Source organism: Bombina bombina, chromosome 10, assembly GCF_027579735.1.
Source record: "Bombina bombina isolate aBomBom1 chromosome 10, aBomBom1.pri, whole genome shotgun sequence".
In the NCBI taxonomy this organism is placed as follows: domain Eukaryota; kingdom Metazoa; phylum Chordata; class Amphibia; order Anura; family Bombinatoridae; genus Bombina; species Bombina bombina.
This window is the reverse complement of record NC_069508.1, coordinates 192,428,799-192,456,504: the sequence shown is the minus strand read 5'-3', so window position 1 is coordinate 192,456,504 and position 27,706 is coordinate 192,428,799. Positions and strand designations below refer to the sequence as shown.

General features: G+C 39.7%; 1 protein-coding gene across 1 annotated transcript in view; it reads right to left on the bottom strand.

Annotated features, from left to right (window-relative positions):
- C10H1orf210 (chromosome 10 C1orf210 homolog) overlaps positions 1 to 27,164 on the bottom strand; it is a 31,579-nt gene extending 4,415 nt beyond the window's left edge. The window contains exons 1-3 of the mRNA XM_053693610.1: positions 27,001 to 27,164; positions 20,652 to 20,734; positions 5,564 to 6,044 (exon numbers count right to left, since the gene is read on the bottom strand). Of these exons, the coding sequence (XP_053549585.1) occupies positions 5,564 to 6,044; positions 20,652 to 20,723 (553 nt within the window). The 5' untranslated portion in view covers positions 20,724 to 20,734; positions 27,001 to 27,164. The remainder of the gene's footprint in view (positions 1 to 5,563; positions 6,045 to 20,651; positions 20,735 to 27,000) is intronic.
- Between the last annotated feature and the right edge of the window lie 542 nt (positions 27,165 to 27,706).

Below are 27,706 nucleotides of genomic sequence, written 5' to 3'. Positions count from 1 at the left end.
CAAAACAGACAATTGTCACCTGGTATCCTGACCTCGCTAACCTCAAAACCCCAGTGACAAGCACAAGAAGACAGAAAGACATCACATAATGTATTTTCTTCTAAGTCATCTCTTCTGACCAAATGTTGACCTGCTCTTCGATTATCTACCTCGATTCCTTTTTTCTTACCTTGATGACTTCACTACACAAGATTAGCAGGATACTGGGAGAGGGGAGATGGGCAAACAAAGCAAACCTTTTATTTTTTATTCCCCTCAAATGAGTGGTTTATAAATGCAACACAATTTAACAAACTACTTGTTGTAGATGTCATTTCCTTTAATGCTTAATTTAAATAAATGAAATTGAGCAGAACAAAGCTTATTAATTCCCAGGACATACTTGAAAACGAGAGAAATCTCAATGTATCTTTCCTGGTAAAATATTTTATAAATAAACAAATAAATAATAAATTAAATAAAAAAGGGTTACTTTGAGTAAGTGACATAGAATATACAATTTTAAAAAAGGAAATTGTAAACGTTCCTTTTTAAATGATATGCTCTGTCTGAATCACAAGATACATTTTTTGGATTTTATGTCCCTTTAAAGGAACACTCAATCAAAATTAAACTTTCATGATTCAGATAGAGCAGCCATTTTAAACAACTTTTCAATTTACTTCCATTAACTAAATGTGCACAGTCTTTTTATATTTAAACTTTTTGAGTCACCAGCTCCTACTGAGCATGTGCAAGAATAAGTGTGTATGCATTTGTGAATGGCTGATGGCTGTCACATGGTATGTGTATGCATATGTGATTGGCTGATGGCTGTCACATGGTACGTGTATGCATTTGTGATTGGCTGATGGCTGTCACATTGTACAGGGGGAGTGGAAAAAGACATAACTTTTAAAATAGTCAGAAAAAAAAATCTACTACTCATTTGAAGTTCAGACTAAGTGCTATTGCATTGTCTTGTTATCTTGCATTTGTTGATTATGCAAATCTACTGTGTTGACTGGTCCTTTAAATGGAGCACTCTCAGATATTACTGCAACTGTATGAGAAAAAGCAACTACATTCCAGCAAGTTTTTGGGATCAGAAATATTAATGTCTTAAGCATATAAGTAATCATAAATGTTAGTGTTTTTGAAACGCGAACCTCTATCTAAGGAACATGGACTTTAATTCATGATTTTTTGTGAATATGGGCTAACACATACCTTTATTTTGTCAATTGTTCTAATAAAATAAGCCCACCGCCAAACATTTTTTTTGGCCATAAGATGACATTTCCACCTCTTATCCAATAGCAATGGCTATGCTAGCCATACAGTACTCAATCGTCTAGTGCCGTATGGCTAGCATAACTATTGGACAAAACTCTTTAACCTGTTTTTTGTAAATAAAGTGTTAAAAATAGCAAGTGCAACTTTCCTGCATGCACAGCAGCTAGATATGTCATGAAATAACCTCATTACGGTAGATATGTTTTAAGCAAAAGCAGTACGTGTGTGTGTGAGCGTGAGTGAATGTGTGCGAGAATGAGTGTGTTTGTGAGAGTGTGTGAGTGTGTGTGTGTGAGAATGAGTGTGTGTTTGTGAAAGAGAGTGTGTGTGAATGACTATGTGTGTTTGTGAGTGTGTGTGTTTGTGAGTGAGTGTGTGTATGTGAAAGAGTGTGTGTGAGAATGAGTGTGTGTGAGAATAAGTGTGTGTTTGTGAAAGTGTTTGTGTGTGAGAGAGAATGAGTATGTGTGTTTGTGAAAGAGAGTGTGTGTGAGAATGAGTGTGTGTGTTTGTGAAAGTGTGTGTGTGCGAGTGTGTGTGAGAATAATTGTGTGTGTTTGTGAAAGAGTGTGTGTGAAAGAGAGTGTGTGTGTGAATGAGTATATGTGTGTGTTCAGCAATGTCTGTCGGACCTGATACGCACTGTCGGATCAGGTCCGACAGACACTTGATAATTCGGCCTCAATGGCACGATTGTGAGTAACTCCAAGGTGCTTATCCTGCTTTGCAGTGGTTTAACACATAGGAGTTGATCATAATCTATTTGATGATTATTGGCACGTTAGAGGCTGCTAATCACAATCAGTCATTTTTATTGTCTATTGGCAGAACGGTTATCATTACTGTTTCTGTTAAAAAATGGCCTTATACGTAACATATGACAGTCCTGTTTTTCTGATCACAGTTCAGATTCTTGATAGATAAGGGCTCATTTATGGTGATTGAGTTCCACAGTTAAAAGGACTTAATAAAATACACTAAATTTACTGGGCATCTGTTTAAAACATACTTGTTTCCCTATTGGATATTATGCATAATATACAGCTGTCTATGTCACCTTTAAATGAAAACCACATTTTTCTTTCAGTTTTCAGATAGAGGATACAGTTTTTAAACGTTTCCAATTTACTTCCATTATCAAATTTGCTTTGTTGAAGAGATATCTAGATAGGTAGCGTGCACTTTTCTGGAGCTCTACATGACAGGAAATAGTGCTGCCATCTAGTGCTCTTACTAATGTATAACATTAGTACTACATGACAGGAAATAGTGCTGCAATCTAGGGCTCTTGCTAATGAATAACATTAGTACTACATGACAGGAAATAGTGCTGCCATCTAGTGCTCTTGCTCATGTATAACATTAGTACTGCATGACAGGAAATAGTGCTGCCATCTAGTGCTCTTGCTAATGTATAACATTAGTACTACATGACAGGAAATAGTGCTGCCATCTAGTGCTCTTGCTAATGTATAACATTAGTACTACATGACAGGAAATAGTGCTGCCATCTAGTGCTCTTGCTAATGTATAAGATTAGTACTACATGACAGGAAATAGTGCTGCCATCTAGTGCTCTTGCTAATGTATAACATTAGTACTACATGACAGGAAATAGTGCTGCCATCTAGTGCTCTTGCTAATGTATAAGATTAGTACTACATGACAGGAAATAGTGCTGTCATCTAGTGCTCTTGCTAATGTATAAGATTAGTACTACATGACAGGAAATAGTGCTGCCATCTAGTGCTCTTGCTAATGTATAAGATTAGTACTACATGACAGGAAATAGTGCTGCCATCTAGTGCTCTTGCTAATGTATAAGATTAGTACTACATGACAGGAAATAGTGCTGCCATCTAGTGCTCTTGCTAATGTATAAGATTAGTACTACATGACAGGAAATAGTGCTGCCATCTAGTGCTCTTGCTAATGTATAACATTAGTACTACATGACAGGAAATAGTGCTGCCATCTAGTGCTCTTGCTAATGTATAACATTAGTACTACATGACAGGAAATAGTGCTGCCATCTAGTGCTCTTGCTTATGTATAACATTAGTACTACATGACAGGAAATAGTGCTGCCATCTAGTGCTCTTGCTAATGTATAACATTAGTACTACATGACAGGAAATAGTGCTGCCATCTAGTGCTCTTGCTAATGTATAACATTAGTACTACATGACAGGAAATAGTGCTGCCCTCTAGTGCTCTTGCTAATGAATAACATTAGTACTGCATGACAGGAAATAGTGCTGACATCTAGTGCTCTTGCTAATGTATAACATTAGTACTGCATGACAGGAAATAGTGCTGCCATCTAGTGCTCTTGCTAATGTATAACATTATTACTACATGACAGGAAATAGTGCTGCCATCTAGTGCTCTTGCTAATGTATAACATTAGTACTACATGACAGGAAATAGTGCTGCCCTCTAGTGCTCTTGCTAATGTATAACATTGTTGCAAACGTGCTGCCATATAGTGCCGCAGACACGTGCACACTCCTGAATTTACTTTCCTGCTTTTCAACAAAGGATAACAAGAAAACAAAAACATGTTAATAGAAGTAATTTGGAAAATTGTTTAAAATTTTATGATGTTCTATCTGAATCACAAAATAATTTTTTTGAGTTTTTTTGTCTCTTTAAGCAGGATAGTTAGGTCTCTAATTGCAAAAACAAAAAAACCCCACAAACTTTATTTTATTACATTTACTATCTCTAAATACATTTCTATAGGCCTCATTTAATGAGTAAGGATGTGTTGTCACGGTAACGCAACCGGCTGTCATTGCTCATAAAGGACCATTAAAGGAATAGAAAGGTCACACTTGAGATGTGCATGGATGCATTTCAGTTTTAATACTATATTGGTTCTGACTTCTGAGACTAGGCTTTGGACGAGTCTTCTTGATTTGTCCTGAGCATTATGACTTGGCTACAGTTCCTGAATCTAACTACCCGAGTCCTGACTACTCTTCTGATTGCTCCACCTTCAGTATTGCTATTGGTTCTGACTTCTGAGACTAGGCTTTGGACGAGTCTTCTTGATTTGTCCTGAGCATTATGACTTGGCTACAGTTCCTGATAACTACCTGAGTCCTGACTACTCTTCTGATTGCTCCACATTCAGTATTGCTATTAGTTCTAACTTCTGAGACTAGGCTTTGGACGAGTCTTCTTGATTTGTCCTGAGCATTATGACTTGGCTACAGTTCCTGAATCTAACTACCCGAGTCCTGACTACTCTTCTGATTGCTCCACCTTCAGTATTGCTATTGGTTCTGACTTCTGAGACTAGGCTTTGGACGAGTCTTCTTGATTTGTCCTGAGCATTATGACTTGGCTACAGTTCCTGATAACTACCTGAGTCCTGACTACTCTTCTGATTGCTCCACCTTCAGTATTGCTATTGGTTCTGACTTCTGAGACTAGGCTTTGGACGAGTCTTCTTGATTTGTCCTGAGCATTATGACTTGGCTACAGTTCCTGATAACTACCTGAGTCCTGACTACTCTTCTGATTGCTCCACCTTCAGTATTGCTATTGGTTCTGATTTCTGAGACTAGGCTTTGGACGAGTCTTCTTGATTTTGTCCTGAGCATTATGACTTGGCTACAGTTCCTGATAACTACCCGAGTCCTGACTACTCTTCTGATTGCTCCACCTTCAGTATTGCTATTGGTTCGGAAAAGGTCTTCTTGTTCCTGACTACTTTTGCTTTCATTCTATCTCCTGCAAATTTTAATCAATCTTATTACAAATGTAATCATTATATGCCTTTACATAAACAGGCACAAATTATAAACAGTATCATTCATAGCACTCCTATGGCAGCGACTTGCACTATCTTCAGTGCACATTGGATCTTGAGTAGCGCTGCAACCTATGCTATGACTGGCATCTCTTCTATAACAAGCCCTTTATTTGGCGCTCCTCTGAACCCTGACAGCGATACATCCAGCATTCTCCTTTTTGCAGGCTGATGCTGGATAGTCTAAGGCACTGGTTTTCAAACTTGTCCTCAGACCTCCCTAACAGGCCACATTTTGAGGATATCTGAACTGGAGCACAGGTGAAATAATCAGCTGATTAGTAACCATGGTTATTTTACCTGCTCTCAGCCAAGGTAATCCAGAAAACCTGGCCTGTTGGGGAAGCCTGAGGAGAGGTTTGAAAACCAGTGGTCTAAGGTAAGGAACGTCTTTTTGACCTGACACTTTCAAACAGTATCAATATATTAGTCATCCTTCAACACTATATTATTTACAATAATTCTTACCTTGTTGTTCTTCTTTCTGGAGGAATTCCCCTGAGGAGCAGCCACAATATCTTCTGTTTGAAAATAGCTGGAAAAGGTTATTTCTCTTGAGTTTTTGGGAGTGATCTGATATTAGTGGTGTTTGCCTAAGGTCCAAATATGTTAGTGATGTAAGGCCTTCCAAATTGATTGTCCTAAAGCTGTTGTTTCTTAAAATGAGTGTTTGAAGGTTACCCAGTCCTTTAAATGCATTGTGGTACAGATTGGAAATGCTGCAGCTACTCAGATCCAGGGTTTGGAGTTGAGGCAAGTTCTGAAAGCTTCCATCTGATAAGTAATTCAGTGCGTTATTGGAGAGGTTCAGGGAAAGCAGCTGTGGGAAGGATTCTGGGAACGGCTGGGAGATTTGAATGGAGTTATGTGATAGGTCCAAGGAGTGTATGTCACGAGGCAGTGAATCGGGTATATGATGAAGGCTTTTGTTGCTGCAATCTGCTTTGCCCTGTAAGGTTAAAAAAATATTGGTATCAATATCAAAAATGTCAAGAATATATAGTAAGAAATTCAGACTGTTTCTTTAATATACTTAGAATTTATCATAATCTCTCAATAAACTGATTAGTTCCCTTTAATTTAAAATGACAGATTCATTCAGGAACATTAGGGACATGAAACATAGAGTTTTTCTTTCATTATTCAGATAGAACATACGATTTTTAATCAACTTTTTATCAAATTGGCTTAATGCTCTTGGTATCTTTTGTTGAAGGAGCAGCAGCGCAATACCTGGAGCTAGCTGAACACATCGGGTGAGCCAATTAATAGAGGCATATATGTGCAGCCACCAATCAGCATCTAGTTACCAGTAGTGCCCTACTGCTCCTGAGAATATCTAGGTATGCTTTTCAACAAATGATAGCAAAAGAATGACGCAAACTAGAGATTTGTTTAAAACTGTATGCTCTATCTGAATCATGAAACTAATTTTAACGTTACTTCCATTTTAATGTCAATATGTATACATGTATAGCTTATAGGTAACGCATTGCAAACATATTGTTTACAAAATAAATGTCTTAAACTTTTTAAAAATGCTATTTGTTAGCAAAATCTGCAGTGTTTTATAAATCCACAGAAAACCAAGGGTACAATACTTTTTTTTCATGATTATCAAATTTGCTTCATTCTCTTGTTATCCTTTGCTGAAGGAACAGCACCAATCAGCAGCTAGTTCCCATTAGTGTAGGATATGTGCGTATTTTTTTTTTAACAAGTGATACCAAGAGAACAAAGCACATTTGAAAATAGAAGGGAATTTAAAAGTGTCTTAAAATTATGAGCTGTATCTGAATCATGCAACTTTAATTTTGACTTTCCTATCCCTTTGTTAGTTTAATCTTGCTTTAAACTCCAACATATTGTTAGCTCAATTCTGTATTAATTTGCACACCAGTCAGTGGACTCTTAGACCAAAAGGATAATTGAAAGGACATTAAAACTCTAAGGGCCATATTACAAGTGGCGCGCTATTTAGCAATCTCGCTCTCAAACTTTGCTAGAAGTAATCTTTTAACGTGCATGGTTAGCGCTCATATAACAAGTTAAAAGTAAATTGTTTGCGTGAGAGAAAGACGATGCACGCTAACTGTTGGACTTCAGCTATTGTAACAGCCCTAACTTCTCCTCCCCATAGACTTCAATGGACAGCGCAAATGGTAAAGAAGAACCCTAGCACCTATCGCTATCCAGAAGGTAGTTATGAATATTTTACATTCCAATATTCTTTACATAGAAGAAAATGTTCTATTTATTTTTAATCTGATTATTTTTGTAAAATATATATCTATACCTATATATATATATATATATATATATATATATATATATATATATATATATATATATATATATATATATATATATATATATATATATATATATACATACACACAGTATATATATATATAAATAAATAAATATAGGTATAGATATCTAAAGGAGTATCTATGTAAAAATATATAGAACATTTTCCCCTATGAGACAAACACTAGAATGTAAAATATTTACAGTGCAAAGTAAAACACATTATTAAATATTAAAATTTGATAAAAATAATTTTTCTTGTTTTTAGGTATTTGACTGGAAAGGGCTATAATGTATATATACATACATATACCCATCTAAATATGTGTATGTACAGTATATATACATGTTTATACATGAGGTATATATGTGTTTATATGTGCACTGAGAATATTCATCTATGCTTCACATGCACGTGCAGAGAAAAATGTTAACACTAAAACAATGAAAACTTTTACTATAAGCATTTTTGCCAGTACATGTATATTGCAAATATGTTTCTATTCAAAGATGTCATTTTTCTATGCACATTTAAATGTTGATTGGAATGTCCCTTTAAATACATGAAATAGAGTATCATACAGACTTCTGAGCAGCTAATAGCTTATTTGGTCTGTGATATATATATCAGTTTCCTGAATCATATACTATATATATATATACACAACATCGTTTGTAGAGTCCTTGAAGATAAATTTACATTAGATTCTCAATATATGTGATTCATTGATGTATTTATAGGCTCAGATAAGATTTTTGTCTTGTCCTACACAGATTTGCCAAAATAATCAGCTGCCTATGGGTTCCTTCAGTCATGTGATTTAATTAGCAATTCACTTCCCCTGATCTTGTTTTATATAAACAACTATTTAGTGCGCCCAATTAAATAGTGTACTGTGGGATCTTATAACGCCCTTTTAATAAGTGATATCTTTGAGCCATTTCTGATAGTGGTGATGTAACTGGGATATAAAAGGATGTGAGCACATAAGTAAAATCCTGCAATGTTTATTTTTAACTTTCTCTTTTCTTCCCTTTAGTCTCTTCTCACCCTCTCTTCATTTTTATTGTTTTACATAAATATATTTATTTGTATTATGCCGTATCCCAATACTACTTTATAAGTCCCTTCTATTATCACTTTGCTTTGATATAACCTTTCCAAAGACCCAGAAGCACCTTACATGACAACAAGGGGTCGTGATCAAGAACAAGGGGTCATGATCTCAAGCTGAAGGGTAGTATTATTCAGGAATAATTTGAGGAAGCTTATTTACACAAAGGGTGATTGATTCATGGGCCTCTAGTTATCAAGCCGTCAACCGCAGCGTATTTGTGGCAAGGCTGATTTGCCTTAGTTATCAAGCCCTACAGCCCGGCAAAAGTAGAATATAGTGACGTAACCTATGATCCGCCGGACTCAGTCCGACACAGATTGTTGGTTACGGCACAATCTGACTACTTTTGGTAGTTATCAAACTATTACCAGGTACGCTCGCCACTTTTCCAGGCCAGCGTACCTGGATTTCAATCCGCCACCCTGGAGTGTTAGGTTTAATTGTAACTTAGGTTAGGATTTATTTTACAGGTAATTTTGTAGGTATTTTAGCTAGGTAGCTATTAAATAGTTAATAACTATTTAATAACTATTCTACCTAGTTAAAATAAATACAAAGTTGCCTGTAAAATAAAAATAAATCCTAAAATAGCTACAATATAATTATTAGTTATATTATAGCTATCTTAGGGTTCATTTTACAGGTAAGTATTTATTTTTAAATAGGAATAATTTAGTTAATAATAGTAAGTTTTATTTAGATTTATTAAAATAATATTAAAGTTAGGGGGGTGTTAGTGTTAGACTTAGGTTTAGGGGTTAATAAGTTTAATATAGGTGGCGGCGGTATAGGGGGGCAGGATAGGGGTTAATAAGTTTATTATAGGTGGCGGCAGGGTCCGGGAGCGGCGGTTTAGGGGTTAATGAGTTTAATGTAGGTGGCGGCGGTGTAGTGGGGGGCAGGATAGGGGTTAATAAATGTAATGTAGGTGGCGGTGGGCTCCGGGTGCGGCGTTTTAGGGGTTAAACAATTTATTTAATTGCGGCAGGGTCCAGGATCCGCAGGATAGGGGTTAATAACTCGAATATAGGTGGTGGCGGTGTAGTGGGGGGCAGGATAGGGGTTAATAGATATAATGTAGGTGGCGGCGGGGTCCGGGAGCGGCAGTTTTGGGGTTAATAGATTTATTATAGTTGCGGCGGGGTCCAGGAGCGGCGGTTTAGGGGTAATAACTTTATTTTGGTGCGGGGGGCTCCGGGAGCGGCGGTTTAGGGGGTAAAACAGTGTAGTTTAGTGTGGGTGCTTAGTGACAGGGTAGCAAGAAAGCTGCAAAGAAGCCGGTGAGCAGCGAGATCGATAACTGTCAGTTAACAACAGTCCGCTGCTCATCGCTCCGTACTTGGTGCGCAGCTTCTTGACAGCTTTCTTGATAACTTTGGCAAACGTATTCAGGTCCGCGGCAGCTATGGTAGGCGAGCTTAGGCAAGCGTATTGGGCGGCGAATGCAGGAAAGTAGACGGCTTCATACATAGAGGCCATGGAATAAACTTCCATAAGAGGTGGTAATGACAAACACTGTGGGGGACTTAAAAAATGCCTGGGATAAGCATAAGGCTACCCTACATATTAACTAATGCCTGGGATAAGCATAAGGCTACCCTACATACTAACTAATGCCTGGGATAAGCATAAGGCTACCATACATACTAACTAATGCCTGGGATAAGCATAATGCTACCCTACATACTAACTAATGCCTGGGATAAGCATAAGGCTACCCTACATACTAACTAATGCCTGGGATAAGCATAAGGCTACCCTACATACTAACTAATGCCTGGGATAAGCATAAGGCTGCCCTACATACTAACTAATGCCTGGGATAAGCATAAGGCTACCCTACATACTAACTAATGCCTGGGATAAGCATAAGGCTACCATACATACTAACTAATGCCTGGGATAAGCATAAGGCTACCTTACATACTAACTAATGCCTGGGATAAGCATAAGGCTAACCTACATACTAAGCATAAGGCTAACCTACATACTAATAATGCCTGGGATAAGCATAAGGCTATCTTACATACTAACTAATGCCTGGGATAAGCATAAGGCTATCCTACATACTAACTAATGCCTGGGATAAGCATAAGTCTATCCTACATACTAACTAATGCTTGGGATAAGCATAAGGCTATCTTACATACTAATTAATGCCTGGGATAAGCATAAGGCTATCCTATGTACTAATTAATGCCTGGGATAAGCATAAGGCTATCTTACATACTAATTAATGCCTGGGATAAGGGGGTTGCAGGTTTGATCCCCGGCGAGGTCCACTCAGCCTTTCATCCTTCTGAGGTCGATAAAATGAGCAGCGTCTTGAGACCCTTACGGGTGATTAGCCGCGCTTTACATACAACTAATTCCTGGGATAAACATAAGGCTATCTTACATACTAACTAATGCCTAGGATAAGCATAAGGCTATCTTACATACTAACTAATGCCTGGGATAAGCATACAATTATCCTACATACTAACTAGTGCCTGGCAAAGCATAAGGCTATCTTACATAATAATTAATGCCTGGGATAAGCATAAGGCTATCCTACATACTAACTAATGCCTGGGATAAGCATAAGGCTATCTTACATACTAATTAATGCCTGGGATAAGCATAAGGCTATCCTACATACTAACTAATGCCTGGGATAAGCATAAGACTATCTTACGTACTAACTAATGCCTGGAGTAAGCATAAGGCTATCCTACATACTAACTAATGTCTGGGATAAGCATAAGGCTATCCTACATACTAACTAATGCCTGGGATAAGCATAAGGCTATCTTACATACTTACTAATGCCTAGGATAAGCATAAGGCTATCTTACATATTAATTAATGCCTGGGATAAGCATAAGGCTAACCTACATACTAACTAATGCCTGGCAAAGCATAAGGCTATCTTACATACTAACTACTGCCTGGGATAAGCATAAGGCTATCTTACATACTTATTAATGCCTGGGATAAGCATAAGGCTATCTTACATACTTATTAATGCCTGGGATAAGCATAAGGCTATCTTACATACTTATTAATGCCTGGGATAAGCATAAGGCTATCCTACATACTAACTAATGCCTGGGATAAGCATAAGGCTATCTTACATACTTATTAATGCCTGGGATAAGCATAAGGCTATCTTACATACTTATTAATGCCTGGGATAAGCATAAGGCTATCTTACATACTTATTAATGCCTGGGATAAGCATAAGGCTTCACTACGAGCAAGATAAGTTTTATACTTTTAGGAAATATTGTGAAGACTTGTTGGGCCTAGGGTTCTTATTGGCTGTCAAAATCTATGTTTCTATGTATTTACATGTGTTTGTGGGTATTTGCATTAGACAGTATCCAAAACATATCTGTAATCGCAATTTAAGAAGCAACAGTCATATGTAGGGTTGCCAGGTTTCCATTATTCAACTGGACAGTCAAGTATTTTAGCAGGCTCTCCAGTAAAGTGTTAGCTAAATGTAAAATGCCTCCTATGCCTAAATTCTTTACAATTATGGGGCAGAAAGTGAGGGCCAGTCAAAGGGGTAAAAACCCTTCTGTTTATGTGTGTTACTGGCAGCCAAAGAGGGAAAATTGTTAATCTGTCTGTATTTGGAAGCAAAGGGGTAAAATTACTGCACAGTTGGGAAAAATATACATTGTGGGATCAAGAGTAGGGACTAAGGTAGAGATTTTGAGGGAGTTACAGAAAGATGAGCGATGAGTTACAGAAAGATTTTCCAGTATGTTTGTGGACACTAGTCATAAGACTGCCGCTTTCTAACTCATCGCCACCTAATAGATGGCAGATTAAAATTACCTTTATAAATATACCGTCTACGTCTTAAAACACAAATGCTTTACACTGCATTGTCTGCCCCCGAAAATGTGCAGCCCCAAGCAGAAATAAACCACTGTAATTTACCATTTGCCTACAACCCTTCAACTCATTTTCCTCTTTTTTCCCTTATGCCTCACCTTTGACCCCCTTCTCCCGTCAATATTAAAGGGACGTTTGTACTCAAAATGTATCATTCAGATAAAAGATGAACATTTAAACACATTGACAAACTTTCTAAAACTTTTTAAGCAAAAAAAATTAAAATCAATGAAGCAATAATAGTTGTGCACTTCCTGCTAATTGGCTGATAGGTACTTCAAGCTAATGTCCATTGGCTGATGGCATACCTCCCAACATTTCAAAACTCAAAAGAGGGACAACCCCCCGCGGCAAAAAATTGAAATGTGGTGGGCAGGAGCAGGGATGGGGCTTAACAAAAATCATATTTTAATACACTTAGGCAGCAAATCAAACACAAGCTCAAACCACTGGTATACCTATGTGAGCTCTGTATTTAATTAGCCTTTGGAGAGACATTGCTAAATATTTTTGTATCTTAATTGGACATTTAATAATAGATTCTTTAAAACTGCTCTCTGCATTCCCCATTAATATTCTAGATTCTGGCCTTTAAAGTTAGCAAAAATGCACAGTTATACACTACGTAACATACACTTGCATATGCAGATACACACACTACATAGCTTACACTTATACATACAGATACACACACACACTACACAGCATACACTTATACATGCAGATACACACACTACATAGCATACACGTATACATACAGATACACACACACTACACAGCATACACTTATACATGCAGATACACACACTACATAGCATATACTTATACATACAGATACACACACTACATAGCATACACTTATACATACAGATACACACACTACATAGCATACACTTATACATGCAGATACACACTTATACATACAGATACACACACTACACAGCATACACTTATACATACAGATACACACACACACTACACAGCATACACTTATACATGCAGATACACACACTACATAGCATACACTTATACACTGTGTGCAGAATTATTAGGCAAATGAGTATTTTGACCACATCATCCTCTTTATGCATGTTGTCTTACTCCAAGCTGTATAGGCTCTAAAGCCTACTACCAATTAAGCATATTAGGTGATGTGCATCTCTGTAATGAGAAGGGGTGTGGTCTAATGACATCAACACCCTATATAAGGTGTGCATAATTATTAGTCAACTTCCTTTCCTTTGGCAAAATGGGTCAAAAGAAGGACTTGACAGGCTCAGAAAAGTCAAAAATAGTGAGATATCTTGCAGAGGGATGCAGCACTCTTAAAATTGCAAAGCTTCTGAAGCGTGATCATCGAACAATCAAGCGTTTCATTCAAAACAGTCAACAGGGTCGCAAGAAGCGTGTGGAAAAACCAAGGCGCAAAATAACTGCCCATGAACTGAGAAAAGTCAAGCGTGCAGCTGCCAAGATGCCACTTGCCACCAGTTTGGCCATATTTCAGAGCTGCAACATCACTGGAGTGCCCAAAAGCACAAGGTGTGCAATACTCAGAGACATGGCCAAGGTAAGAAAGGCTGAAAGATGACCACCACTGAACAAGACACACAAGCTGAAATGTCAAGACTGGGCCAAGAAATATCTCAAGACTGATTTTTCTAAGGTTTTATGGACTGATGAAATGAGAGTGAGTCTTGATGGGCCAGATGGATGGGCCCGTGGCTGGATTGGTAAAGGGCAGAGAGCTCCAGTCCGACTCAGATGCCAGCAAGGTGGAGGTGGAGTACTGGTTTGGGCTGGTATCATCAAAGATGAGCTTGTGGGGGCTTTTCGGGTTGAGGATGGAGTCAAGCTCAACTCCCAGTCCTACTGCCAGTTTCTGGAAGACACTTTCTTCAAGCAGTGGTACAGGAAGAAGTCTGCATCCTTCAAGAAAAACATGATTTTCATGCAGGACAATGCTCCATCACACGCGTCCAAGTACTCCACAGCGTGGCTGGCAAGAAAGGGTATAAAAGAAGAAAATCTAATGACATGGCCCCCTTGTTCACCTGATCTGAACCCCATTGAGAACCTGTAGTCCATCATCAAATGTGAGATTTACAAGGAGGGAAAACAGTACACCTCTCTGAACAGTGTCTGGGAGGCTGTGGTTGCTGCTGCACGCAATGTTGATGGTGAACAGATCAAAACACTGACAGAATCCATGGATGGCAGGCTTTTGAGTGTCCTTGCAAAGAAAGGTGGCTATATTGGTCACTGATTTGTTTTTGTTTTGTTTTTGAATGTCAGAAATGTATATTTGTGAATGTTGAGATGTTATATTGGTTTCACTGGTAAAAATAAATAATTGAAATGGGTATATATTTGTTTTTTGTTAAGTTGCCTAATAATTATGCACAGTAATAGTCACCTGCACACACAGTTATCCCCCTAAAATAGCTATAACTAAAAACAAACTAAAAACTACTTCCAAAACTATTCAGCTTTGATATTAATGAGTTTTTTTGGTTCATTGAGAACATGGTTGTTGTTCAATAATAAAATTAATCCTCAAAAATACAACTTGCCTAATAATTCTGCACTCCCTGTACATGCAGATACACACACTACATAGCATACACGTATACATACAGATACACACACTACATAGCATACACTTATACATGCCGATACACACACTACATAGCATACACTTATACATACAGATACACACACTACATAGCATACACTTATACATACAGATACACACACTACATAGCATACACTTATACATACAGATACACACACTACATAGCATACACTTATACATGCAGATACACACACTACATAGCATACACTTATACATGCAGATACACACACTACATAGCATACACTTATACATACAGATACACACACTACATAGCATACACTTATACATGCAGATACACACTTATACATAAAGATACACACACACACACTACATAGCTTACACTTATACATGCAGATACACAAACTACACAGCATACACTTATACATGCAAATACACACACTACACAGCATACACTTATACATGCAGATACACACTTATACATAAAGATACACACACTACATAGCTTACACTTATACATGCAGATACACACACACACACTACACAGCATACACTTATACATGCAGATACACACACACTACATAGTATACACTTATACATGCAGATACACACACACACACTACACAGCATACACTTATACATGCAGATACACACACACTACATAGCTTACACTTATACATGCAGATACACATACACACACTACACAGCATACACTTATACATGCAGATACATACACACTACATAGCATACACTTATACATGCAGATACACACACACTACATAGCATACACTTATACATGCAGATACACACACACTACATAGCATACACTTATACATGCAGATACACACACACTACATAGCATACACTTATACATGCAGATACACACACACTACATAGCATACACTTATACATGCAGATACACACACACTACATAGCACACACTTATACATGCAGATACACACACTACATAGCATACACTTACACATGCAGATACACACACACTACATAGCATACACTTACACATGCAGATACACACTACACAGCATACACTTATACATGCAGATACACACACACACACACACTACATAGCATACACTTATACATGCAGATACACACACACACACACACTACATAGCATACACTTACACATGCAGATACACACACACTACATTGCATACACTTACACATGCATGCAGACAGACACTACATATCATACACTTATACAGGCAGATACACACACACACTACATAGCATACACTTATACATACAGATACACACACACACACTACATAGCATACACTTATACATGCAGACACACACACTACATAGTATACACTTCCACATGCAGATACACACACACTACATAGTATACACTTATACATGCAGATACACACACACTACATAGCACACACTTATACATGCAGATACACACTTATACATAAAGATACACACACACACACACACTACATAGCTTACACTTATACATGCAGATACACAAACTACACAGCATACACTTATACATGCAAATACACACACTACACAGCATACACTTATACATGCAGATACACACTTATACATAAAGATACACACACTACATAGCTTACACTTATACATGCAGATACACACACACACACTACACAGCATACACTTATACATGCAGATACACACACACTACATAGTATACACTTATACATGCAGATACACACACACACTACACAGCATACACTTATACATGCAGATACACACACACTACATAGCTTACACTTATACATGCAGATACACATACACACACTACACAGCATACACTTATACATGCAGATACATACACACTACATAGCATACACTTATACATGCAGATACACACACACTACATAGCATACACTTATACATGCAGATACACACACACTACATAGCATACACTTATACATGCAGATACACACACACTACATAGCATACACTTATACATGCAGATACACACACACTACATAGCATACACTTATACATGCAGATACACACACACTACATAGCACACACTTATACATGCAGATACACACACTACATAGCATACACTTACACATGCAGATACACACACACTACATAGCATACACTTACACATGCAGATACACACTACACAGCATACACTTATACATGCAGATACACACACACACACACACTACATAGCATACACTTATACATGCAGATACACACACACACACACTACATAGCATACACTTACACATGCAGATACACACACACTACATTGCATACACTTACACATGCATGCAGACAGACACTACATATCATACACTTATACAGGCAGATACACACACACACTACATAGCATACACTTATACATACAGATACACACACACACTACATAGCATACACTTATACATGCAGACACACACACTACATAGTATACACTTCCACATGCAGATACACACACACTACATAGTATACACTTATACATGCAGATACACACACTTCATAGCTTACATTTATACATGCAGACACACACACTTATACATACAGATACACACACTACACAGCATACACTTATACATGCAGATACACACTTATACATAAAGACACACTCACACTACATAGCTTACACTTATACATGCAGATACACACACACACACACACGCACACACTACATAGCATACACTTATACATACAGATACACACACACACACACACTACATAGCATACACTTACACATGCAGATACACACACACACTACATAGCATACACTTATACATACAGATACACACACACACACTACATAGCATACACTTACACATACAGATACACACACACACACTACATAGCATACACTTACACATTCAGATACACACACACTACATAGTATACACTTATACATGCAGATACACACACTTCATAGCTTACATTTATACATGCAGACACACACACTACATATCATACACTTATACATACAGATACACACACACACTACACAGCTTACACTTATACATAAAGATACACACACACACACTACACAGCTTACACTTATACATGCAGATACACACACACTTATAGATATAAATACAGATAGACACACACACACTACACAGCTTACACTTATACATGCAGATACACACACACTTATAGATATAAATACAGATAGACACACACACACTACACAGCTTACACTTATACATGCAGATACATACACATACACACTTATAGATACAGATAGACACACACTACATCATAAATGGGTATCTGTAACTCATAGTATGGGGTCCTGGGGTTGGCAAGCACATTAGCTGGCAGTCTGAGGCTGCCACTGTTCGTTACCATGGTGTTAGCACTGATCATCGTATAAAACTGAAGGCATGCTAGTAGTATTATCACCAGGGGTTAGACATCATCACTACCAGAGGTAGGTTCGAGAGTTCACCATTACCTGAGGTCAGAGGGTATACAGCCTTCCTACTCCTGCTTAACCCACACACCATTAATTGTCCACAAAGAATCTAACAGGTATATAACCCTGGGAGAGAAAAGCCAGCTGCTTCTGAGTATGTGCCCAATAAAATAAAAAAAAATAAAAAATATGTTTTTTTGAATGCATTGGGCAGTGCGGGACAGATGGCTAGCAACCTGGGACAGACCCCTAAAATCGGGACTGTCCCGCGAAAATCGGGACAGTTGGGGGGTATGCGGGTCTAATGCATATTGGTACCTAAGAGTCCATTAGATGAAGTACGCAATATACATGTACAGGGAGTGCAGAATTATTAGGCAAATGAGTATTTTGACCACATCATCCTCTTTATGCATGTTGTCTTACTCCAAGCTGTATAGGCTCGAAAGTCTACTACCAATTAAGCATATTTGGTGATGTGCATCTCTGTAATGAGAAGGGGTGTGGTCTAATGACATCAACACCCTATATCAGGTGTGCATAATTATTAGGCAACTTCCTTTCCTTTGGCAAAATGGGTCAAAAGAAGGACTTGACAGGCTCAGAAAAGTAAAAAATAGTGAGATATCTTGCAGAGGGATGCAGCACTCTTAAAATTGCAAAGCTTCTGAAGCGTGATCATCGAACAATCAAGCGTTTCATTCAAAATAGTCAACAGGGTCGCAAGAAGCGTGTGGGAAAAACCAAGGCGCAAAATAACTGCCCATGAACTGAGAAAAGTCAAGCGTGCAGCTGCCAAGATGCCACTTGCCACCAGTTTGGCCATATTTCAGAGCTGCAACATCACTGGAGTGCCCAAAAGCACAAGGTGTGCAATACTCAGAGACATGGCCAAGGTAAGAAAGGCTGAAAGACGACCATCACTGAACAAGACACACAAGCTGAAACGTCAAGACTGGGCCAAGAAATATCTCAAGACTGAATTTTCTAAGGTTTTATGGACTGATGAAATGAGAGTGAGTCTTGATGGGCCAGATGGATGGGCCCGTGGCTGGATTGGTAAAGGGCAGAGAGCTCCAGTCCGACTCAGACGCCAGCAAGGTGGAGGTGGAGTACTGGTTTGGGCTGGTATCATCAAAGATGAGCTTGTGGGGCCTTTTCGGGTTGAGGATGGAGTCAAGCTCAACTCCCAGTCCTACTGCCAGTTTCTGGAAGACACCTTCTTCAAGCAGTGGTACAGGAAGAAGTCTGCATCCTTCAAGAAAAACATGATTTTCATGCAGGACAATGCTCCATCACACGCGTCCAAGTACTCCACAGCGTGGCTGGCAAGAAAGGGTATAAAAGAAGAAAATCTAATGACATGGCCTCCCTGTTCACCTGATCTGAACCCCATTGAGAACCTGTGGTCCATCATCAAATGTGAGATTTACAAGGAGGGAAAACAGTACACCTCTCTGAACAGTGTCTGGGAGGCTGTGGTTGCTGCTGCACGCAATGTTGATGGTGAACAGATCAAAACACTGACAGAATCCATGGATGGCAGGCTTTTGAGTGTCCTTGCAAAGAAAGGTGGCTATATTGGTCACTGATTTGTTTTTGTTTTGTTTTTGAATGTCAGAAATGTATATTTGTGAATGTCTAGATGTTATATTGGTTTCACAGGTAAAAATAAATAATTGAAATGGGTATATATTTGTTTTTTGTTAAGTTGCCTAATAATTATGCACAGTAATAGTCACCTGCACACACAGATATCCCCCTAAAATAGCTAAAACTAAAAACAAACTAAAAACTACTTCCAAAAATATTCAGCTTTGATATTAATGAGTTTTTTGGGTTCATTGAGAACATGGTTGTTGTTCAATAATAAAATTAATCCTCAAAAATACAACTTGCCTAATAATTCTGCACTCCCTGTATATTGTCATTACTATTGTTACCTTTATTTGTAATGGGCCAACAGATTTTACTATAAAGGGGGGCAATAAAGACAAAACCAGGAAGTGAGACTAGGACAAACTACAGGGCTCTAATACTTGGAGATCTCACAATCTAAATGGCCACTACAGACAAAAGATGGAAATATGTCTCAGTTTTAATGTCAATACATTTTACTCCATAGTTTTCAGGCAAATAATAATTTCAGCATGTTGAAATCTTGTTCTTTCATATGTGTTGTATGCATTTTTTGAGTGGGCAAATCGGCCGTTGGTACAGGGTAAATCTGTGTGTGTGAGGGTTTGCCGTCCTTACCTGTGAGAGCCGCACACAAGGGTTGGCAACAACTGACGAGATAAGGAGTGTGAGGTACAAAACCGGCATCATGGTAAGTCCGCCTGCAACCAAAGGAAAAGAGAGCTATTCTACAGTGAGCAGGTAATGCATGGATCAAACATATTCTTACAATTGTGAGGGAAATATAAATCATTAAAGGGAAAGTACCCGAGGCAAACAGAATTACTTTAGAGACCATCCTGGAGTCATTTGATGACCATCAAACTACTTTAGAAGTCATTTGCACATCATCAGACATCATTAGGCTTGTAAAGTCATCAGCTAAGGTAAAGAATTCCGTGTGATGTCTTCAGAATGATTAGCAGCTTACCTTACTGATTACTTCACAAGCATTGAACAGCCACTGAATGCCTCTAGTCATCTCATTTAAATATTTCGGCCTGTGGGCAAACTTCAGGATGGCTTCTGATGACTACTTCAGAATGACTCCAGGAAGTTCATTCATATAAAATGTTTAATTATGTGTAGTTAAAAAAACAGTAAAATTACATAATTAACAGATGGCTAATAAAAAGACAATGGAATTGCACTTACTCTGAATTTCAAATAAGCAGTAGATTTTTTTCTGACAAATGTATTTTTTCCTGTTAGCCGCCCCCCACCTGTATCATGTCACAACCATCAGCCAATCACATTCTAGTATACAGTCTAGTATACATATACACTGTGAACTATGGTGTTTAAACGATGCTCAATTGGTACTAAGGGGCCCAAAGTGTGCCAAGAAAAAATCTCCCACACCATTACACCACCATCAGCCTGAACTGTTGATACAAGGCGGGATGGATCCATGCTTTCATGTTGTTTACGCCAAATTCTGACCCTACCATTTGAATGTCGCAGCTGAAATCGAGACTCATCAGACCAGGCAACGTTTTTCCAATCTTCTATTGTCCAATTTTGGTGAGCCTGTGCAAATTGTAGTCTCAGTTTCCTGTTCTTAGCTGACAGGAGTGGAACCCGGTGTGGTCTTCTGCTGCTGTAGCCCATCTGCTTTAAGTGTTGTGCATTCAGAGATGGTATTCTGCATACCTTGGTTGTAACCAGTGGTTATTTGAGTTACTGTTGCCTTTCTATCATCTCAAACCAGTCTGCCCATTCTCCTCTGACCTCTGACATCAACAAGGCCTTTTCGTCCACACATTGAGTTGCTGCCATGTGATTGGATGATTAGCAATTTGTGTTACCAAGCAATTGAACAGGTGTACCTAATAAAATGGCTGTTGAGTGTAATATTCTAAGGCTAAACTTTGCTTTGAATACATCATTATGTCTAGAAAGTATTTACTGTTTGATATCCTTTTAAATAAAAAGAATGCAAACACAATATCTCAAACATACTTTGTTTTATTATGTAGAATATCTAGTCTTGGCACTTGAATCAGCATCCTTGTCATCTCCTGTTTGGACAAAAATATTGCTCCAGGTTTCACATACAGAACAGTAAACACCTTGACATTTTAATATAAAATGTTTTGTTATGCATAATAAATTAACTTTACAATATACTTTCATTATTTACTTTCATGTAATTTAGCTCTGGATATTGTAGATTTTCTAATTCTCAGAGCTTGATGCACCCTGTTGAATTATCAAGGCTTACCATGCTACATATATTTCCCAAATTGGCTTTCCAGATAACCACTGCAAAACAATGTAGTTTATACTAACATAATGAACGGGGCTAGCCTTGTCTTCTCCAGAAGCAAGCCCACATTAACTCCTCCATATAAGGCAAGTGGTGGGTGGAGTTTGGCTTTTGAAAAACAATTGCATCAAAAAAGATGCTAATTTGGTTTAAAAGTTTTAGCAACACAACAGAACTGTCTTGTAATTACAAGGTGTTCACTGTCCCTTATGGGTACTAACATCAAGAGGAGGTTGCTACCTTTCATTAAAAAAATACAGACCATACAATTATTACATAGTAAAGCTGCTAGGGCTAATCTGATTTTAAATGAGTATTTGTCACAATAACAGAGCTTTTTGCTTCCTTTGCTAATATACCCACAGCCTTCCAGACCTGCCCACATTCTATTCTGGTTTCCTTTGCCCACAAACTCACAGTCTGCTTCCCTTGATCTCACTCTTACACCAGTCATGCCCATACCTTGTCTCCTGTGCACATACTCAGTCTGTCTTGTCACTACATCTTTGCACATATTCACACAGCCTGGTACCCATATTGACATCTTGCCTACTTTGTACACATACCCAGAGCTTTACACACTGCCCACATCTCGAACCCTTTGTATATATATATACACTCACAGTCTAACACCCTTGCCCACATCTTGCTTCCTTTGTACACATACCCACAGCCTGGTACCCATGCCCACATCTTGCTTCCTTTGTACACATACCCACAGCCTGAAACCCATGCCCACATCTTGCTTCCTTTGTATACATACCCACAGCCTGATACCCATGCCCACATCTTGCTTCCTTTGTACACATGACCACAGCCTGGACCCTTGCCCACATCTTGCTTCCTTTGTACACATACCCACAGTCTCGTACCCTTGCGCACATCTTGCTTCCCTTGTACACATACCCACAGCCTGATACCCATGCCCACATCTTGCTTTCTTTGTACACATACCCACAGTCTGGTACCCATGCCCAGATCCTGCTTCCTTTGTACACATACCCACAGCCTGGTACCCATGCCCACATCTTGCTTTTTTGTATACATACCCACAGCCTGGTACCCATGCCCACATCTTGCTTCCTTTGTACACATACCCACAGCCTGTACCCATGTCCGCATCTTGCTTCCTTTGTACACATACCCACAGCCTGTACCCATGCCCACACCTTGCTTCCTTTGTACACATACCCACAGCCTGGTACCCTTGCCCACATCTTGCTTCCTTTGTACACATACCCACAGCCTTGTACCCTTGCACACATCCTGCTTCCATTGTACACATACCCACAGCCTGGTCCCCATGCCCACATCTTGCTTACTTTGTACACATATTCACAGACTGATACCCATGCCCGCATCTTGCTTCCTTTGTACACATACCCACAGCCTGTACCCATGCCCACATCTTGCTTCCTTTGTACACATACCCACAGCCTGGTACCCTTGCCCACATCTTGCTTCCTTTGTACACATACCCACAGCCTGGTACCCTTGCCCACATCTTGCTTCCTTTGTACACATACCCACAGCCTGGTACCCATGCCCACATCTTGCTTCCTTTGTACACATACCCACAGCCTGGTACCCATGCCCACATCTTGCTTTTTTGTATACATACCCACAGCCTGGTAACCTTGCCCACATCTTGCTTTTTTTTTTACACATACACACAGCCTGATACCCTTGCCCACATCTTGCTTCCTTTGTACACATACCCACAGCCTGGTACCCTTGTCCACATCTTGCTTACATTGTACACATACCCACAGCCTGGTAACCTTGCCCACATCTTGCTTTTTTTTTACACATACACACAGCCTGATACCCTTGCCCACATCTTGCTTCCTTTGTACACATACCCACAGCCTGGTACCCTTGTCCACATCTTGCTTACATTGTACACATACCCACAGCCTGGTACCCATGCCCACATCTTGCTTCCTTTGCACACATACTCACAGACCGATACCCATGCCCGCATCTTGCTTCCTTTGTACACATACCCACAGTCTTGTACGCTTGCGCACATCTTGCTTCCTTTGTACACATACCCACAGCCTGATACCCATGCCCACATCTTGCTTTCTTTGTACACATACCCACAGTCTGGTACCCATGCCCACAGCTTGCTTTTTTGTATACATACCCACAGCCTGGTACCCTTGCCCACATCTTGCTTCCTTTGTACACATACCCACAGCCTGGTACCCTTGCCCACATCTTGCTTTTTTTGTACACATACCCACAGCCTGATTCCCTTGCCCACATCTTGCTTCCTTTGTACACATACCCACAGCCTGGTACCCTTGCCTACATCTTGCTTCCATTGTACATATACCCACAGCCTGGTCCCCATGCCCACATTTTGCTTCCTTTGTACACATACTCAGACTGATACCCATGCCCGCATCTTGCTTCCTTTGTACACATACCCACAGCCTGTACCCATGCCCACATCTTGCTTCCTTTGTACACATACCCACAGCCTGGTACCCATGCCCACATCTTGCTTCCTTTGTACACATACTCACAGACTGATACCCATGCCCGCATCTTTCTTCCTTTGTACACATACCCACAGCCTGGCACCCTTGCCCACATCTTGCTTCCTTTGTACACATACCCACAGCCTGGTACCCATGTCCACATCTTGCTTTTTTTGTATACATACCCATAGCCTGGTACCCATGCCCACATCTTGCTTCCTTTGTACACATACTCACAGACTGATACCCATGCCAGCATCTTGCTTCCTTTGTACACATACCCACAGTCTCGTACCCTTGCAAACATCTTGCTTCCTTTGTACACATACCCACAGCCTGATACCCATGCCCACATCTTGTTTTCTTTGTACACATACCCACAGCCTGGTACCCATGCCCACATGTTGCTTTTTTGTATACATTCCAACAGCCTGGTACCCTTGCCCACATCTTGCTTCCTTTGTACACATACCCACATCCTGGTACCCTTGCCCACATCTTGCTTTTTTTTACACATACACACAGCCTGATACCCTTGCCCACATCTTGCTTCCTCTGTACACATACCCACAGCCTGGCACCCTTGCCCACATCTTGCTTCCTTTGTACACATACCCACAGCCTGGTACCCATGCCCACATCTTGCTTTTTTTGTATACATACCCATAGCCTGGTACCCATGCCCACATCTTGCTTCCTTTGTACACATACTCACAGACTGATACCCATGCCCACATCTTGCTTCCTTTGTACACATACCCACAGTCTCGTACCCTTGCAAACATCTTGCTTCCTTTGTACACATACCCACAGCCTGATACCCATGCCCACCTCTTGTTTTCTTTGTACACATACCCACAGCCTGGTACCCATGCCCACATGTTGCTTTTTTGTATACATTCCAACAGCCTGGTACCCTTGCCCACATCTTGCTTCCTTTGTACACATACCCACATCCTGGTACCCTTGCCCACATCTTGCTTTTTTTGTACACATACCCACAGCCTGATACCCATGCCCACATCTTGCTTCCTTTGTACACATACCCACAGCCTGGTACACTTGCCTACATCTTGCTTCCTTTGTACACAAACCCACAGCCTGTACCCATGCCCACATCTTGCTTCCTTTGTACACATACTCACAGACTGATACCCATGCCTGCATCTTGCTTCCTTTGTACACATACCCACAGTCTCGTACCCTTGCGCACATCTTGCTTCCTTTGTACACATACCCACAGCCTGGTACCCATGCCCACATCTTGCTTCCATTGTACACATACTCACAGACTGATACCCATGCCAGCATCTTGCTTCCTTTGTACACATACCCACAGCCTGGTACCCTTGCCTGCATCTTGCTTCCTTTGTATACATACCCACAGCCTGGTACCCTTGACCACATCTTGCTTCCTTTGTACACATACCCACAGCCTGGTACCCATGCCCACATCTTGCTTCCTTTGTACACATACCCACAGCCTGGTACCCTTGCCCACATCTTGCTTCCTTTGTACACATGCCCACAGCTTGGTACCCATGCCCACATATTGCTTCCTTTGTACACATACCCACAGCCTGATACCCTTGCCCACATCTTGCTTCCTTTGTACATATACCCACAGCCTGGTACCCATGCCCACATCTTGCTTTTTGTACACATACCCACAGCCTGGTACCCTTGCCCACATCTTGCTTCCTTTGTACACATACCCACAGCTTGGTACCCATGCCCACATCTTGCTTCCTTTGTACACATACCCACAGCCTGCTACCCATGCCCACATCTTGCTTCCTTTGTACACATAATCACAGACTGATACCCATGCCCACATCTTGCTTCCTTTGTACACATACCCACAGCCTTGTACCCTTGCCCACATCTTGCTTCCTTTTTACACATACCCACAGCCTGGTACCCTTGCCCACATCTTGCTTCCTTTGTACACATACCCACAGCCTGTACCCTTGCCCACATCTTGCTTCCTTTGTACACATACCCACAGCCTGCTACCCATGCCCAAAATTATGCCACCTTTACACACAGTCTCATTACCCACATACACTGATACTCAGAGATGTAACCAGCTTGACATTTGCAGACTGCCTTATTTACCTGCACACAAACACATGCCCCTATTTACACCCGCATGCTGTGTATAACTCACCTCTGGTTTCCTTTTCTTCACAAATAGACCATGTCTGTGTTTGCAGAGGTTTCCAGCGTGCACCTCACATATAAATTTCCATTTTACACCCTTCCTTTTCCAGCAGTCTCCAGCTTACTGACTTTACTTTCTCCTACACTTTTCTGTGAAGGTGATGGGTGGAGTCTGAGAAAATGTAATGTACAAAGGTGAGAGAGCTGGTTAAAATGTAACTTCCTCATCATGTGTTGTGCAAACTGGAATACAGGAGGGGAAGGAGAGGAGCAAATATAAGTACATTGTGTCTGCGTATAGAGACATTTTATTTCTTTCAAACTTCTATCTCTGCAAGTCAAACTGAGCTGTATGATCCCAGGGTGCCAAAAATATTTAATGTCAACTTAAAGGGACAGTAAAGTCATAATTAGACATTCATGATTTAGACTGAGCATACAATTTAAACAATTTTCCAATTTACTTCTATTATTTAATTTGCTTCCTTCTCTTGTTATCCATTGCTGAAAGGTTTATATAGTAAAGCGCAGGAGCAGCAAAGCACCTAGGTTTCCTAGGTGCTGATTGGTGGCTGCATATATATACCATTTGTCATTGGCTCACCCATGTGTGCAGTTAGCAACCAGTAGTGCAGTGCTGCTCATTCAACAAATGATTCCAAGAGAATGAAACAAATAATAGAAGTAAACTGGAAAGTTGTTTAAAATTGTAT